Here is a 17228-nt window from a genome sequence, read left to right as displayed (position 1 = left end):
CATTAGCTAGTATACCTTATGCAGAATTGCTCAGAGTCAGACAATATGGGGTTGTGTGGGATCCGGGAATGACTGAGCAGACTTGATGGGCTGAATAGCCTAATTCTGCTCTTATATCTTATGGTCTCAATACATTAAGGCTGTACAACAACAAAAAAAAGGTATTGTACATAAAATCCATTACATTATTAACAGAGCACCCACTGTGTTGCTAGCAATGGCAAGGGAGAGGAGGAGCATGTGGGAGGAAGATTAGGCCATGCCTGAAGGCAGGAGATTTGGAAAGAGTAGGTGTAATTTTAAAAGTAATACAAATTCATATGTATAAACTGAAAACAACACAATTTTTAACAGTTTTTAATAAAGAGGAATTAACATCCAAGAAATATTACTTCCCTGCAGTGTTAAAACTGGCTGCCAGTTTCCATTACAAAACTGATGACATTTCAGAAGCACTTTGGGATGGACTGAGGTTAAGAAGAGAGTTGGATAAATGAATAATCTTTTCTTAATTTTGGAGATTACCAACATTAGTATGACATCCTGAATGACAGGCGATTAACCTCATCAACCGGCTAAAAGATTCAACAATTATGCACATCCTCTATGAAAACAGCCCAAGAGAATTCTTAACACAAAAGAATTCTAATGTACAAGAGCATAATAAACACTATTTTATTAAGTCCAATTGCTGAGAGGTTATCTCAGAGTTTTATTATGCAAACTGTTTCAACATTTTTATAGATGTAAATATTTCAATATTTTTCCTCCACACTCAGCCATCAGTGCTGCATTGGATTTCTGAAATTTTCCCCTGCATGAAGTCCAGGGTACCAACAAGATATGTATCTAGATGACAACTTAGATCAGGCACAGGGCCTCCAGTGCAACACAAGGGAAGACAGGCATAGTTCTGGACTGGTTGAAGATAGGGCTAGATATGTGTATTTTATAATTCCTCTTTATTCACTATGTTTTCCATTTTTCACACCAAGGGTTCCCTGCACCTTGATTAGTAAAGAGTCAAACATATCAGTTACATAACTAATTCTGCTCCCAATCTCTCTTGCAGAACTGAAATTGAATGTCCCTTGTCCTCCTTTTCAACCCCACCAAACTGAAGACACTGAATGAAAGTCCTCTGTCATCTCTCGTACAACGTCACTCGCATTTACCTTTACCTCACAGTATCAAGGAACCATCAGCTTTCTGACACGTGGTCCACTCTAATCAGCCCCTACACAATGCTCTCTTATCACGCAACCTTCATGTTCAAACACAGGGCCAAACCTTTGTCCCTTTACTTCTTTTCTCATCATTCAGGGTTCCAGCATTTAGTTCACTCCTAAAATAGCTTCCTGCTTTAAACTGGAGTGTAAGCACATCTTTCAATCTTCAAGTATACTTCTTAAAATGTTTTTTAAAATATGGGTAATTGCAATTTATTTTACACCACACTCCCACCTCTATGTTCATGACTTCCTAAAGAATTCCAAAAAGGCTCATTAAAAGTTCCTCTACCTTTTGAAAGGCACTTTACAGCCAAAAAGTTGAACTTGATAATTTTATGTAATTATGATTTTTTTTTTGCACACAGCAGCTGCTGATAAAGATTCTGCTACTCCAATTTACACATTTTCCACAGCCATCATTTGCTTCTGCACTTGTCCTGGTTGCCATGCATCATCAACCCAGCAGCATTTAATCTATCTAGTTTTCCCTTGAGTGGCAGGGTGGAGATACATCTTTACCAAAGGCGGAGTAAGATGTTCCTTCCCTCCACTAGCCTGCAGGTCACCCTTGGGCAAGGTGTAGCACCTGCGTAGCCCCCAATCAGGGTCATGTGAAGCTACGGGAGCAGGAGGTGCATAGTCGTCTGAGCAGCTGGTGCACATCACAAATCCTGATTATGCGAACACTAGCCAATTCTCTGAATAGAATTGATGATGGCTGAGGTCACCAGTCTTGTAAAGACACTGCCCAAAGAAGGCAATGCAAAGCATTTCAGTAGAAAAAATTTCTAAGAACAGTCATGGTCAAGACCATGATCGCCCACATCATACCACGATGATGATGACAATGACTATGATTTTTCCTTTATCAGAGACTTTCATGAAAAGCAACTAGAACCAAGTATAGCGGGTGTACTTTTCCTTTTCCTGCCTCCAAACCTTAATTGTAGAACATCAGAGAGAGATAATCTCATTTAATCTCTGTTCCAAGTTGAACCTGGAACCTTGTTAGTCAGTCTAGTCAGTCTTTCACCAGATAAGCTAAGATTTTAAAAGCCCAAGGAAAAATCATCACGTGACATTTTCTGACAAACAATTCAGCAGAAGCTTTGACAAGGATGTAGGACAGTTACCATAGAAACCTCTCAGAGCATCAAAAAGAGAAGATGTAAAATAAATTAGGACTGGAGATGTGCTCTGCTGTGTTTGGTAATAATGATCAATTTTGACTCATGCCATAATTTAATGTTCACACAAAAGCCTGGTTGGTGGTAAAATTGAGCCATTGTAGGGGTTAGCACCTAATACTTTGGGTATCTGAAATTACTTAATTTACCTCTTGAGCTTCAGTAACTCTTCAGATTACATCATTGGCTGATAAATATGCAGTGCATGATGTGGAAATATTACTTTAGCACCTTGGAACTTTGTTTAGCTCCTGAATCATAATTATTTTGTAAAATTATTAAATTCAACTCGAAGGCTATAAAATGCCATTTCAAAATATGTTGTGTTGCTCCTCAAACATTTTAATGAGCCTCACTGGCATGCTTTCTGAAGTCTTGTACAAAGAGATAAGAGTGGGAGTGGAGTGTAGAATGAAAATGATAGGAAACTGTAACTTCTGATGTTTTGGCTCCAGAAATAATCCACTTCTATTTTGGAACATGGTGCAACAAGTAGCTAGGCAGAACAAAATTCACCTGCTCAAAGAATTCGTTATGCTCTTTTGGAAGTGGAATAAGCCAAGATATGAAATTTCCATATTTACAATCTGTGAGGATTTTCATTTTGCTTGACTCTTGCACATGAAAGTAGTTAGCTCCTAAATGACCTTCCACCCAGCAGCTCATCTGATGCTGTCTTGAGCAAGATTGTCTAGGGAGATGAATACTGCCCCCATCAAGCTGGTTATGGCCACAAATGCATCAGTGATGATTGATGCTCTCACCAAACTCCCAGGTGAATTCAGCAGGCTGGCCCACACAGCGCACACTGCAGTCATTAACGCGCAAGGAAAGTTCTGACCAGCACGTGCACTCATTACCTGCACGAATTAAAGTATTTGCATCTTCCCAACAAAAAGCCTGCTTTCAAGTTGACAGCCTAAAGCATGAATTCTATTTTCCCAGGGTTAATCAAGAGTTTATTTCAGTTGATTGGTTTCTTGAAAACTAGGAAGTAAATCAACATTGAAAAAAGCCAAAACAAATATAAACACATACTTGGGGTTTACAGCTAAAAGGAAATCTATGCAATATGAATTTATTTCTAAAAAGAGAAATGCTTTAAATGATATTTATATTTTTAAAATTATGTTCTGCCAGTATATCAGTTATACTTTCATATTACAAAACATTTTTGTGGGATTTTGGCACTTGTAGAATAACCTAAAAATAGAGTCAGTATAGTGTTAGGATAGTCTCCTGGCACAGGACCTTCAAACTAAGCTTAAATTCTTACTTGTCTTTTTGAACCAGTAAGATAAAACAAACTATGTCCATAAGACTAGAGACAAAGCAACAGAACTAAGCCATTCGGCCCATAGTTTTCTACCCCATTCCATCATGTCTTATTTTCCCTCTCTACCCCATCCTCCTGCCCCTTCCTCATAGCCTTAGACACCATTATTAATCAAGAATCTATTAACCTCCGCTTTAAATATACCCCATGAATTAGCCTCCACAGCCATCGGTGGCAATGAATTCCAAAGATTCACTGCCATCTGGCTGAAGAGATTCTTACTCATCAGTTCTAACAGGACATCCTTCTATTCTCAGGCTATGTTCTCTGGTGCTAGGTTCTTCCACTATTGGAAACATCCACTCTATCTACTCCTTTCAATATTGGGTAGTTTTCAATGAGATTCCCCATCGTTCTTCTAAACTCCAACAAATATATGTCCAGAATCATGAAGAACTCCTTATACATTAACCCTTACGAGCCCAGGATTATTCTTGCAAATCTCCTCTGGGCCCTCTCCAATGGCAGCATATTCTCTCCTAGATTTGGGGCTGAAAACTGCTCACAATACTTCAAATGTAGTCTGACCGATGCTTTATATTGCCTCAGCATTACATCCTTGCTTTTATATTTTAGCCCTCTCAAAATGAATCCTAACATTGCATTTACTTTCATTACTACCTGCTTATCCTGTAACTTAATATTTAGGGAATTCTGCACTAGGACTCCCAAGTCCCTTTGTATCTCTGATTTCTGAACTTGCTCATTTAGAAGAATAGTCTATCCTTTTATTCCTTCTACCAAAGTGCATGACCATACACTTCCCTAAACTGCATTCCATCTGCCACTTACTTGTCCATCCCCCCAATCTGTCCAAGTCCTTATGCAGACTCCCTGCCCTCCTCCCATCTTTGTTTTATCCTTACAATGATCCACAAATCCATCAATTCTGTATTCCACATTATTAACATATAGCATGAAAAGCAATAAACCAAACACTGACCCCTGCAAAATACCACTAGTCACCGGTAGCCAACCAGATTTTTATTCCCGCTCTTTACCGCCTGCCAGTCAGTCAATTTTCTGTCTATGCTATAATCTGTCCTGTTACACACACAAAATGCTGGAAGAACTCAGCAGACCAGCCAACATCTATAGTAAAGAGTAAACAGTTGATGTATCGGATAGAGACCCTCCTTGTCTGGCCTAGAGAGTTCCTCCAGCATTTTTGTTACCTTGATTTCCAACATATGTAGATTTTCTCTTGTTTATCTTTCCTATATCATACCTGTTTATCTTGTTTAGCAGCCTTGTGCAAGGCATCTTGTCAAAGGTGTTCTGAAAATCCAAGTAAACAACATTTACTGACTCCCCTTTGTCTATCCTGCCAGTTATTTCCTCAAAGAATTCCAGCAATTCTAACAGGCAAGATTTCCCTTGAAAGAAACCATGCCGACTTCCGCCTATTTTATTGTGTGCCTCTAAGTACTCCAAAACCTCATCCATTGAGGTCAAGTTAACTGGCCTAATTTCCTACCTTTTGATTCCCTCTCACCTTAGAGAGGAGCAACATTTGTGATTTTCCAGTCTTCCAGAATCTAGTGAATCTTCAAAGATCATAACTAATGCCTCCACAATCTCTTCAGCTACCTCTTTCAGAAGTCCATCTGGTCCAGAATCAGAATCAGATTTAATATCACTAGCATATGTTGTGAAATTTGTTATCTTTAAAGGCAGCAGTACAATGAAATACATGGTAAATAAATATAGAGGGGAAAAACTGAGTTACATAAGTATACAAGTATATACAATTGCAAGAAAAAGTTTGTGAACCCTTTGCAATTACCTGTTTTTCTGTATTAATTACTCATAAAATGTGGTCTGATTTTCATCTCGGTCACAATAATAGACAACACAATCTGCCTGAACTTAGTACTTAATTTTCTCATAATTAATATTTCCTTCATTATCTACATTACCATTATTTTTCCTGCATTAGTAATTCTATTATGTTGCACTGCACACAACTGGGAGACATTTTGAGATGCATGTTAATTTTTTAAAATTATTTTCATTTTGTCTATTGGTGCATTGACAAACAAACAATAATTGAATTTATATGGAGCAGATTTTACAAGACATTCCACTGCACTCTGGATTATTAGTTTCTGGCTCTGTGTTGTATCAATGTTTTGCTAAAAACTACACTCAGTGGCCACTTAGTTAAACCTGTACACCTGCTTTTTGTTGCAAATATTTAAGCAGCCAATCATGTGGCAGCAACTCAATGCCCAAAAACTTGCAGACATGGTCAAAGGGATCATTTGTTGTTCAGACCAAACAATAGGATGGGGAAAGAAATGTGATCTAAGTGACTGACTGCAGAATGATTGTCGGTGCCAGTATCTCGGCAACTGTTGGTCTCCTGGGATTTTCACGCATAATAGTCTCTAAAGTTTACAGAGAATGGTGTGAAAAACGAAACAAAACATCCAATGAGTGGCTGTTCTGTGGGCAAGAAGGCTTGTTAATGAGAGAGGTCAGAAGAATGGTCAAACTGCTTTAAGCTAACAGGAAGTTGACATTAACTCATAAAATGTTACAGCAATGGTGTACAGAAGACCACCTTTGAATGCAAAACACATCAGTCCTTGACATGGATGGAGTACAGCAGTAGAAGGGCAAAGCAGGTTCCAATTCTGTACTTAATAAAGTGGCCACTTTGTTAGTACGTCTACCATTCAGATTGCGAGATTCTTCCTTACCTTTTCCATCAGTTGCTGACGCCTCCTGCAAATGTCTAATTGACCTACAAGTGCAACAATGAATAACAATGAGGATCTGCTGAGCTTGTGAAAAATACCGCATTGTCAAATCAAGCCAACTGAAAAATTTAATTAAACCGTTGGCTTATGTCGAAAGTACACAAGATTTATTTGAAGGACTGAAAATACATTTTAAGATGTATTTGGAGAGGCAGCAATTTGGCAGAAATATTTTTTATGAATTAGAAGTCAGAAATTAGGTAATAAGTCTTAAGTTATTATGACTAAGCTTTCAACATTTTTTGCTGCTTGCATACGATTTGTTCCCAAGCTTTGCTGGAGAAACAGTCAGGGACAGAGTAACAACAAACTTTTCTCCCTCAAACCTCTTGTTGGGTGATAGTTTATTGAGATTTGCAAAAAAAAAACCTTCTTCCACATGAACTTAACTTTCATGAAGAAAGGTCAAAGATCAAGTGAAAATTGAAGGAACTGGAAAAGAACTTTATGGAAGAATCTGAGCCTAAACAAGAGCAAAAAAGTGTTAACATTGCCAAAATTGTCCTACTTTTGAATTACTTCCACATAAAATGGCTAAGTGAAAGGTAAACCTGCTGGAGTCAAGTAGCATCTATAAAGGCAAAGGTATGAGCTACCTTTCAGGTTCAGACCGTGCACCAGAATTAGATACTTTCTACCAAACCTAAGGAAGCTTAGGCAAGCAGATAATTTAATGTCCTTGAAGACATTTTTTTTTAAAAAACTGCAGTTGCTGGAAACTCAGCCTGTATTCAACTCCTCCCTTTGATTCCCTAACCAGGGTTAAGGTCAAGTTGGCACTAGCGAACAATGATTCCTCAGGCGATATCTTCCAGATAGCCAATCTCTCCAATTATTTCACTTTCTCTACCTCGTCTGCTTGTTCTTTTTGTCTTGATTATACAGAAACTCTTCGAGCCTGAGACCTGCAGTTCGGAATTCGATCGAATGATCTGGTGCTCTGCTGTGTCCGGAGAGGACCGAGGACACGAGCTGCCTCATGGAGAAGACCAGCAGCAGAGTCCTGAAGAGGACCGAGAACATGAGCTACTTTGTGGAAAAGACCAGAGACGGTGCAGGAGGTCAGGAAGCGGAGAGGAAGATTGAAGCATTGAGGCGAATGCAACAGAGGTCAGTGGTCACCATCAGAGGCCACGGGGTCCACGATGCTCTGTAGCCAGGTCAATGACATTCCGACCTTGCGTGGCGTGTCGCTTTTCAGGGAAGGACTGAGTCAGTACAGCTGCTCTCCTTGAATGCTGACAGGAGGATGTGATTTCTTAGATTTATGTGATTATTGGACTGTGCTTTATATTGGTCTCCTTCAGTTTTCGGTGTTTTCTTTCTTGTTGCCAACTGGTGGGGGGGATATATATTAATAAAAGAAAAATTGAGCCAAAATGACGACATCAGTTTTTCTAATTCTGTTTATATAGTTTCGCTTGCTGGCATGTCCCACAGCTTTACCATTTGCATTAGACAAAACAGGATGTTTAAGGAATCAATCAAGAAAGCTCACCATCACCTCTACTTTCTGGGAAGGCTGAAGAGAGCTGGACTGTCCACATCGACCACATCGATACTCACTACTTTCTACAGAAATGCTATTTGAGCTGTGCTTAGCCACATAGTCGTGGGTGCAGAGTAGGGCAGAGGGCTAAGCAAGTGTCCTTGAGGTGCACCATTATTTCCGATCTGCGCAGACTGTGGTCTCCCCGTGAGGAAGTCAAAGATTCAGTTGCAGGGGGAGGTTCAGAGGTTCAGGTTTTGGAGCCTGATAATCAGAAATGAGGGGTATAATTGTATTGCACACTGAGATCTGAACAATAAACAGTAACCTAACTGTCCAGGTGATAGTCAAAGATATGTATACTGAAAGGTCCAGGAAAAAGGCCGCAATATCATGAAGAATCCCACCTACCCTGCTCATGGACTGTTTGTTCTACTTCCATCAGGGAGCATCCACGCCAGGACCACCAAACTCAAAAAATTACTTTCTTCAAGCAGTAAGGCTGATCAACACCTCCACCCACAGACCCACCTCAGCACAACTCCCACCAACACTACTTCAGTTCCTGTCAGTCATCTTGTGTACATATACTCCTGCACCTAGCGTCACTTAATGTACATACAATCAATGTATATAAGCTCTTTCTCTCTATGTTCTCTCCACTGAAAAGTAACATTTTATTCCCTCTCTTTCCCAATTCTGATACAGGGCCGGGGCCTAAAGCACTTAGCAGTTTTTAATCCACGGGTGCTGTCTGACTCACTTTTTTTTTCCTCCCAGCATTTTCAGTTTGACCTCCTTTCCCATCCCTTGTACAGTTCATCATGGGCTTCAGTTACACGATCACACACAAGTCTGCAACATTAACTCATGACTACGCTTACCATACCACAGGGAAGAGAATAGCACCACAACACAAGAGGTCTACAAGGAAGAGAATCTCCTTCCACAGTCCATATTCAGTTGTCCCTTCTTCTGTAGACTCGATTATGATGTAAGCAACATTGGCAAGCACCTGAGGAGGAAAGTGGTTTTGATCAGAGACAGGTGCAGAGCAATGTAAACTACACCAAATGCCCAATGAGGAGCAATTAGATGAACATACACACTTGATTAGGTAGAATTATTATTTTTTTTTAAGTGTTGTTAATCATTTACTAAACAGGTGGGGTTGTGAAGGAATGGAGCAGTTAAGAGCAAATTAAACTTTGCACATGTGATACTGTATATATTTTACCAATATTAAGCACTCCAGCTTGTTCAGCATAAATACAATTCATCGCACGCTCTAATGTGATTTAGTAACAAGACAAGTCAAATCCCACAGCTCCCTCTATCGGCCTAGAGCAATATTTCATTTCCCAAACAACTTCCTATTTTAAACATAAGATTCTGCAGATGCTGGAAATCCAGAGTAACACACACAAAATGCTGGAGGAACTCAGTAGGTCAGGCAGCACCTATGGAGAGAAATAAACATTCGACATTTCGGGCTCAGACCCTTCATCAGTACATCATCAATTTCATATTTTCCCTGTTTCCACATAATATGTTGATTTAATAGCCACATTTTGGCCACCTTTTACTGAGCACAGGGAACTGGGTTGAAATTCTACCAAATTTATTTTGTGTGATTTTTAAGACGGTGGGTTGGGGTGGAGAGGAAAGTATTAAAAGAAAATAAGAGGTAACCATGCCTGGTCTCTAGTGCAACATTGACAGTGAGTCTAACCAATAGAGTTTCTTTTGATAAGCATCTTGATAACTTTACAGATCACTAGACTTTGGATATATTATCATTTCCTATTTTTCCCAAAGACATTTTGATGCTTAAAATAAAAATATTATTGTAATTAAAATAATGGTCTGCAAGTTTAAAGTTACATCATATAGTAAAGCTCCTCAGAATCTGAAGCTGCCATTTTCACAAGTTCAAGTCTGGAAGTCCAGTCCATTCCCAAATTTCCCTTACTTTACTACCTTCAAAACTGCATGCCATCCCAAAGTGGCAGAGCAAATCAAACAAGTATCTTGTCAAAATTAAGCCTCAGTGACTGCGCTACACATATTTTGTTTTCCTTAATCACTCTTCTTCAACTAAAAGCTCACTCTGCACATTCGGCCATCTTCCACAGCAAGACGACTCAATTATCTAGATCGTCAATCCAGCTATTGGTGCTTTTCTTCCTGAGCCCCAAGACTGTATGGTGGTAGCTTAAGCTCTAACAGCCTACCCAAAAATTAGACTGATGTCAACAATTCAGTACCCATTGAGATGTACAAATCTTCAGTGGCTTCAGCAAAGAGTAACATTTTAACTTGAATCACTTAATGCGCAGCCAAGTGCCAACTTTCTACACTTGTCTACTTTTTGACAATAGTTTGCTAACATGCCCAGCATCGTCCTTTCAATCTTAGTGCTAATGAACTCCGATTACATCATTTACGTTCCTTAATAATAAAACATAATTTCTAACCTTAAGCACTTTGCTGACTTTGCACTTGTGAAAAACCTTTCCAACCTTCCCTTCCCTTTACAACGGACAGGTTTAGCAACGCGACTGAAATACAAGCCAGCCAATACCAATTCTTCTTGGGCTTTTAGGATTGCAATAGGCAGTGTCACTCCAACTCTACTTTTCTGTGTGAGTCTTACAAATAGTGTACAATTACAAAGAGACCTGGTGCACATTTGAGGAACAACACCTCATCTTCCTTCTGGGTACATTGTCACCTGCAGGACTAAACATCAACTTCTCCAACATTTGATAACTTGCTCCTTTTTTCCTCTCTGTATGAGAACTGATCATTTTTGCTTACCATCCTTTTTTATCCCCTTTTCTTCTTTGTATGTACTAATTGACTGAGAAGATCCCAGTGAGAAGACTGCATAACTTTCCAGACTAATAAATTAAACCTGAACTAATGGTCCCTTACTGGCCATACTATTTCATGCTATCACAAAAATTCCCATTGTTCCAGCAATCCCTTTCAGTGAACTAAACTTGTTACTCCTTCTGTTCTGAAGGAGGATCCCAGACCTGAAACGTTAACCTTTTTCTTCCACAGATCGCGCCTGACCTGCTGAGTTTTCCCCCTGCATCTTCTATTTTCACTCCTTCACTTAGCTATTTGCTAAATTTATTCAATTGTCGAGTACATTTTGCTAGACCACTTCACTCATCAGGCAAGGAATGCAAGTTTCCTTCTCTCACAAACGGTAATGAACCAGAGGGATTTTTATGATGATCTGGGTCCCTGTAGTTACCACTACTGAAATTAGCATTTTATTTCAGTTTAGTCTCATTAGCTTTCTTTAAATATCCCGTGATGTGATTTGAATTCTGGGTCAATAATTCAGGATTTTGGATTGCTCACTTTATCACAGCACGTACGCACTTTTCCTTTCATCTTTGGATTTGAGAAAAAAGCAGGGAACTGAATTAATTGGATATTTCTTTCATACAAATGACACAATGCTACAATGGGAAGAATAAATTTGTTTTATACTGCCATAATTCCATACTTAATTTTCCCATTCCCTTCAAATTTTCTCAAAACCTCAACTTCACCTTTATTCAGTCGTTAATTTAGTACTAAACTGATAAATAACTTCTGGTCAAAGCCTGGTCCAGCTACAGGTCAATTTTGCTAACAAACAACTGAAAAGCAAAAGGAAAACTATAGGTGCTGAAATATAAATAAAAATGCTGCATGGACACGAGAGACTGCAGATACTGGAAGGGCGGCGGGGGAAGAGAGGGAGAGAGAGGGAGGGAGAGGGAGAGGGAGGGGGAGAGGGAGAGGGAGGGGGAGAGGGAGAGGGAGGGGGAGAGGGAGAGGGAGAGGGAGAGGGAGAGGGAGAGGGAGAGGGAGAGGGAGAGGGAGAGGGAGAGGGAGAGGGAGAGGGAGAGGGAGAGGGAGAGGGAGAGGGGGAGAGAGAGAGAGAGAGAGAGAGAGAGAGAGAGACTGACTGACTGACTGACTCTACTGGAGGCGTTCAGGAGATCAGGCAGCTTCTATGGAGGAAAATAAGCAGGTGATACTTCAGGCTGTGACCCTTCATTAGGACTTGGCCCACAATGTCGACTGTTTATTTCCCTCTTTAGATACTGCCTGACCTGCTGAATCCCCTCAACATTTTGTGCCTGTTTCTCAAAATACTGCCAGGCCTGTCAACTATTTCTTGTGCCTACTACCCTTATTGCTAAAACACAACTTGCACTGCATTCTCCTCCCTAAATATCCAGTGTGAAGGCTGTAATAGCAGAGTGTTAATTACATATCATAGGACAATCTGGTTTGGATAGATGCAATCATTACAAGCTAAATATTTGACAGAAAAGTGCAATGAATATTTCAAAAAGGACATCAGAAATTAGGATTTTCTGTACCTGGAGTGGAATAACTATCATAAAGATTTTCTTGTCTTTATCTGATAGGATGTGTTTAACAAAGGCCCAGCCAGTTCCTATCAGTGCAATCGTAATGAACAACAGGGCGCCTTTCAACCTTAAAATACAAAAGGCATCATTAACAAAGAGGACAAAACAAGGACAGTCAATGGCAAAGGTACATTCCCCAGATTTTTGATGAAAATTATAGCTGTCACCACAAAATGAGTCAGAAACCGAGCTTTATACTTTGTACATTTAAGTGCTCAGTTTTATTCATGGGAATTATTGAAGACATTAATCCAATGCTGTATTTTGATACCAAATATCGAAGCAACCAGCACCCTCATATTAAATAGAAAATGATTTTAAAAAGCTTGCAGTTTTACAGAACCTTATCTCATTATCTAAATGTTTCAAGCACTTTAACTCTTAAAATTGAGAGGCTCACAAATAGTTAGCCCAAAAGGGTCAAAAATCAAAAGATTTGTAATTTACAATCAATATTTTGAATCCGATGTTCAGAGTTGCTGACAACGTCTCATGCTCTGCTAAGAGGGAGGATCTACTTTCACATCAATACTGAAACTGACAGCAAGTATGCCTCAGAGAGTATCATAGAATAATTTATTCAGTTCCACTGCAGTGTTAGTCTAAGTGCTTCACTGCAGCACTTGATATGGTGGATAAGATACATATACACAAGAAAAGCTGCAGGTGCTGGAAATCCAGAGCAACACACACAAAATGCTGGAGGAACTCAGCAGGTCAGGCTGCACCTACAGAAGGAATAAACCAAACAGTGAACATTTCAGGTCAATACCCTTCAGCAGGACTGGAAAGGAAGGGAGCAGAAAGCAGAGTAAGGTGGAGGGAGGGAAAGGAGGTGATAAGTGAACCCAGGTGGGTGGAATGAATTAAGAAGCTGGGAGCTAATAGGTGGAAAAGGTAAAGGGCTGGAGAATAAGGAATCTGAGTGTGGCCTCATTGTGGAAGTAGAGGAGGTCATGGACTGACATGTTGGAATGGGCATGGGGATTGGAATTAAAATGATTGAACTCCAGGAAATCTTGCTTTTTTTGAATGGAGCGAAGGTGGTCGACCTTCAACGGAGAAAGGAGCAATCTCCCAATCTACATCAGGTCTCACCAATTTAAAGGAGGCTGCAGAAGGAGCACTGGATACATAGGCAGATTTGCAAAAGTGTTGCCTCACCTGGAAAGATGTTTGGGGCCCTGAATGGAGATGAGGGAGGAGGTGAGTGGGAAGGAACAACACTTCTTCCACTTGCAGCGAGAAGTGCCAAGGAGATTATTGGGGAAGGATAAAGGGTCTAAGGGACAAGGAATCATGGAGGGAGCAATTCCTGTGGGGAGGGGGGAGGTAAAGATGTGTTTGGTGATAGAGTTCCGATGAAGATGGGAGGCGTTGCGGCGAATGATGTGCTGGATGCGAAGGTTCGTGGGGTCATCACCTCCATCCATGTGAGGCCACTTTCAGGTTGGAGGAGCAAAACCTCATATTATGTATTTATATAGAGAAGCAGCATAGAACTGGCCCTTCCAGCCCCATGAGATGTGCCTCACAGCAACCCACCTATTTAAACCTAGCCAATTCACAGGACAATTTACAATGACCAATTAACTTAGTGACCGGTCCATCTTTGGACTGTGGGAGAAAACCCATGCGGTCAAAGGAAGAATGTACAAACTCCTTACAGACAGCACTGGAATTGAGCTCCAACATTCCGAGCTGTAAAACTATTGCGCTAACTACTATGCTACCATTGTGTCCCAAGGAAAAATGTTGTCTGGGTAGCCTTCAAAGTGATGGCAAGGACATCGATTTCTCAAACTTCTGGTAATTTTTTTTCCCTCCCATTCCTTCCCTCTTCTTCAATTCCCCATTCTGGCACCCCCTTGACTCTTCTCTTCCCTTCCCCCTTCTTCCCTTTCTCCCATAGTCCACTCTCCTCTCCTATCAGAATCCTCCTTCGAGCCCTTTATCTTTTCCACTTATCACCTCCCAGTTTCTTACTTCACTCCACTCCCCCCACACACCTGGCCAGTCCTGATGAAAGATCTCAGCTGAAATGTTGACCCTTTATTCATTTCCAGATGCTGCCTGACTTGTTGAGGTCCTCCAGCATTTTGTGTGTTGACAAAGTACATAATCTGTTATCATTTCAAAGAGTAAATGACCTTGGCCAATTTAGCAACTGGAACTCATAGTTTTAACAAACTTTCATTCTGAATTCCTACCAAATCAAACAGAAGTGATTTATATACCATCAGCTCCATCATCATTATATGATTTGCACTGGCATTTACATTCCTCACCATGCATCAGGAGGAAACACAAGGTAGGTCGCCAAGGTCAAATAGAGAGAACTTCATTCTTTACATATTTAAGCTTAAGAAAGGCAATGGTGCCTGAAATGAGTTCCATTCTTCAATTTGAAACACAAGTAGTAAAAGAATCACAATATAGTGGATTCCAGTTAATTGGGCCATCAGTCAGTTGGTTATTTGGGCAACTCAAAGAACAAAAACTAATCAAGAATATAGTCAGGATCTCTTTCGTTTATTTGGGATACGATGCCACTTACTTGGGGCAGGAGACTTTTGCTGAACAGTTTCTAACTAGTGTCAGTCATGTGCACTATCGTAGTCTTTAGATATTACACCGTGCTTCGAGTGAACCATTTTTAAAATAGCACCAGTTTCAAGTGTTTGTGTTCAAAAATCTGTGATTTTTGTCACTGATGGATGTTGAAAAAACAAAACAGTAAGACAATTCTGAATTGTTTTGCTCACAGTTCTTTCGAGCATTCAAGCTTTGAGATGCCAGAAATGGCCTGGAATGAAAATTAAACAATTTCACTACTTCACATGAAGGAAATCTGGAAGTCAAACCTGACCAGAGGGCTTAAAAAGTGGATTTTCATATCAGTCATAGAGTCCATTCTCACGTACAGATGTGAGACGTGGACACTCACCAAGACGATGCGGAAGTCTCTAGATGGTTGCTATACATGAATGCTCTGGATGGTTCTTGATGTGAGTTGGCAACAGCACATGACGAATATTGAGCTCTATAACAACCTACCGCTGCTCACTGCTAAAATCGAGGCAAGAAGACTGCAACTAGCGGGGTATTGTCTACGCCACCCCGAGCTACCTGCCAGCCTAGTCATCATATGGGAGCCAAGCACGGGAGGATGAACCCTGGGTGCCCTCCCAAGACTATGGTCAACACGCTCCTAGAAGACAGCGGCGAGGCTAATGTAGATGAACAGAACACACTGATGAGGGAGAGGGAGAAGTGGAGAGTCCATCATTGTGCGCGACGTCGGCCACCTAGGCCTGAGTCGACGCAGTAGTAGTAGTACTTCACAAGTTAGAAACTACGAAGAATCTAAAGTTGTCCACAATCATCTTGAATGTTACAATGAAAATGAAGATTTTAGAGGATCCAATCAACAGCATTGTACAAAGACATGAACATAAAAAACTCTGCAGATGTTGGAAATCCAAAGCAAAACCAACAAAATGCTGAAGGAATTCAGCGTTGGGTAGCATCTATGGAAAAGAATAAACAGCCAACATTTTAGGCCAAGATCCTTCTTCAGGACTCACTGAAGTCATGCATTGTCAATATCTCTTTTTCTTTGCAATACAAACCAATATACTCATCGCTCTGAAGGTAGTCCAGGTGTCTGCACTGATTTCATTCATTTACAGTCATGAGTGATGTGAATGAATTCTTCTATTGATAAGGATTAGGAACTAAAACAGTGTAGGAGCCATGTATCTATTTTCTGTCTGTATTATATTTTGTGGCACATTTATTATGGTAATCTATCACGTGGGTTGGGACGTAGTAGAAGCAAAAGAGTATAGTTACATGATTGCGCTAGTTAATCTAGTTAAGGGGGAGAGAGTCAGGGGAATGATTTTTTTTTGTTGACTGCTAATTGGGATGTTATTGGACAACTAACTAGATCACCAATTGGAATGCTATTAGAATGCCTAGTAACACTATTTGAACGTTGATTTCACTATTAGATAAGTTAGACCATTATAATGCTAATTTAGCTTCGTTAGTTTTTATTTTAAAAATTGCTACAAGATCGTTCGTCTTTACTGGTTTTATGATCAAATGTACTTCTTGATTTGGAAATTTGTTATTTTGAATCACATCATACAGTGTCAAGTACGCTGGCTTAGTCTCCCAGCAGTATTGGCTTGTTTTCAAGTAACTGCTAAACACAGTTTTATAGTACTGTAGTACGATTGGTAGTGTTCTAATTTGTTCTGTGTTTCATTTAAATACATCATTTGTTACTTAGCTTGTTTTTTTAAAAAATGCTTTTTAACTATTTCCATGAAACATAGGCTAATTATGACAGCTGCTTAAATGGGCCTGTTGTGTCCCAATTAACCGGAATCCACTGTATTTATTGAGAATGGCAACCTTTACTATTTAGTGAAATATAAAGCACATATTTTATTTTTGCTTGATATTTCCTATTGATTAGCATCATACTGCCTAGCCTCAAGCCTATCAAAGTCATTTTCTACACAACTCTCTGCAGATTAGCCACATGACCAAACACAACTAGTGAGCAGACAAATCCTGTAAATTGAAAACATCAGAAATTCACAATTGTACTGAAGATAAATGGAAATGTGCCTACCTTCTGTAAAAAGAATTGCAAACCTTTCGTCAGAACTCAGCAGGATAGTTCTAACGAAGGATTTGGTTCATGAAATATTGAACCACCTGGGGAAACACCAGGTGTTACAGAATTTTTCATGTACTG

General features: G+C 39.9%; 1 protein-coding gene across 2 annotated transcripts in view; it reads right to left on the bottom strand.

The window, feature by feature from the left end:
* The window catches only part of gpr107 (G protein-coupled receptor 107), a 109379-nt gene that overhangs the window by 56691 nt on the left and 35460 nt on the right, over positions 1-17228 (bottom strand). For both annotated transcript variants that reach the window (XM_072240176.1, XM_072240177.1), the window contains exons 12-14: positions 12404-12521; positions 8894-9024; positions 6461-6504 (exon numbers count right to left, since the gene is read on the bottom strand). In XM_072240176.1, coding sequence (XP_072096277.1) covers positions 6461-6504; positions 8894-9024; positions 12404-12521 — 293 coding nt within the window. The remainder of the gene's footprint in view (positions 1-6460; positions 6505-8893; positions 9025-12403; positions 12522-17228) is intronic.

The sequence above is a fragment of the Mobula birostris genome, chromosome 22 (genome assembly GCF_030028105.1).
Source record: "Mobula birostris isolate sMobBir1 chromosome 22, sMobBir1.hap1, whole genome shotgun sequence".
Taxonomy (NCBI): domain Eukaryota; kingdom Metazoa; phylum Chordata; class Chondrichthyes; order Myliobatiformes; family Myliobatidae; genus Mobula; species Mobula birostris.
The sequence above is the reverse complement of the archived record's forward strand: the minus strand, read 5'-3'. Positions and strand labels throughout refer to the sequence as shown.